This window comes from Camelina sativa, chromosome 4, assembly GCF_000633955.1.
Source record: "Camelina sativa cultivar DH55 chromosome 4, Cs, whole genome shotgun sequence".
NCBI lineage: Eukaryota > Viridiplantae > Streptophyta > Magnoliopsida > Brassicales > Brassicaceae > Camelina > Camelina sativa.
This window is the reverse complement of record NC_025688.1, coordinates 28,681,964-28,683,200: the sequence shown is the minus strand read 5'-3', so window position 1 is coordinate 28,683,200 and position 1,237 is coordinate 28,681,964. Positions and strand designations below refer to the sequence as shown.

General features: G+C 42.0%; 1 protein-coding gene across 1 annotated transcript; it reads left to right on the top strand.

Moving 5' to 3' along the window:
• LOC104784421 (protein BRI1-5 ENHANCED 1-like) lies at window positions 15-1,235 on the top strand (the record flags this gene model as incomplete). Its single annotated transcript, XM_010509450.2, has 2 exons — window positions 15-261; window positions 697-1,235. Coding segments are annotated over exons 1-2 (744 nt in total), but the record flags the coding sequence as incomplete, so codon positions are not given.

The following is a 1,237-nucleotide window of genomic DNA, read 5'->3' as shown; positions in this document are numbered from 1 at the left end:
TTTAAGAACCCCTTCTAGAGAGGTTCCCACACACCAGAAGAGAGAGAGAGAGAGAGATGGGGAGAGATGAAATAGAAGATGACAACGGAGGAGGACGAGAGGGAACAAAGCTCGTGGCAGATGAAACGGTCCCGTCCTTGTTGTTGGACGGGACAGGGTTGGTTTGTGTTACGGGAGGTACTGGTTTCGTTGCTTCTTGGCTCATCATGCGTCTCCTCCAACGTGGCTACTCCGTTCGAGCCACTGTTCGAACCAATCCAGGTTCGCGTTCCTCTTTATTTAATTATCATCATTAATTTGCCAAAATGCGAATAAAATTGTTCTTGTCTTATATGTATATATAGCTGATTGGTCCGTTTTAACATAAAGTACATAAATAGAAAGATTGATTATAGTTTTGAATATATATATAGATATAACATTTTAAAGTTGATTTTTGGATCGACAATTAAAATATATATATATATATATATATATTTATATGGATGTGAGGAATTTATTGTACTCGGCTGGAATTATTTGTCAGTTTGTAGGATCTTGAAGTTCCATAGCTATGTCATGTTACATGCATCTTCTATACAAAGTCAACCATATTTTTCTATAATCAATAACTAATAACCAACCATACGATATAAATGTAAGTTGATATTTCATAATTTGTTTATATATATCTATTGTATTTTATGCTTATTACAGAAGGGAGTAAGAAAGATACAAGCTACCTAACCGAACTACCATTTGCATCGGAGAGGCTTCAAATATTCACCGCTGACCTCAACGAACCGGAGAGCTTTAAACCGGCGATCGAAGGATGCAAAGCCGTATTCCATGTGGCTCATCCTATGGACCCGAGCAGCAACGAAACCGAAGAGACCGTTACGAAACGCACCGTTCAAGGTCTCATGGGGATACTCAAGTCGTGTTTGGACGCTAAAACCGTGAAACGGTTCTTCTACACGTCAAGCGCCGTAACCGTTTTCTACAGCGGTGGCAACGGAGATGGAGGAGGAGAAGTGGACGAGAGCGTTTGGAGCGACGCGGAGGTGTTTAGGAATCAGAAAGAGAAGAGAGTGAGCAGCTCTTACGTTGTGTCGAAATTGGCGGCGGAGACGGCGGCGCTTGAGTTCGGCAATAAGAATGGATTGGAGGTTGTGACTCTCGTTATCCCTCTTGTCGTCGGACCTTTTATATCTCCGTCGTTGCCTTCCTCCGTCTTCATCTCTCTCGCCATGCTCTT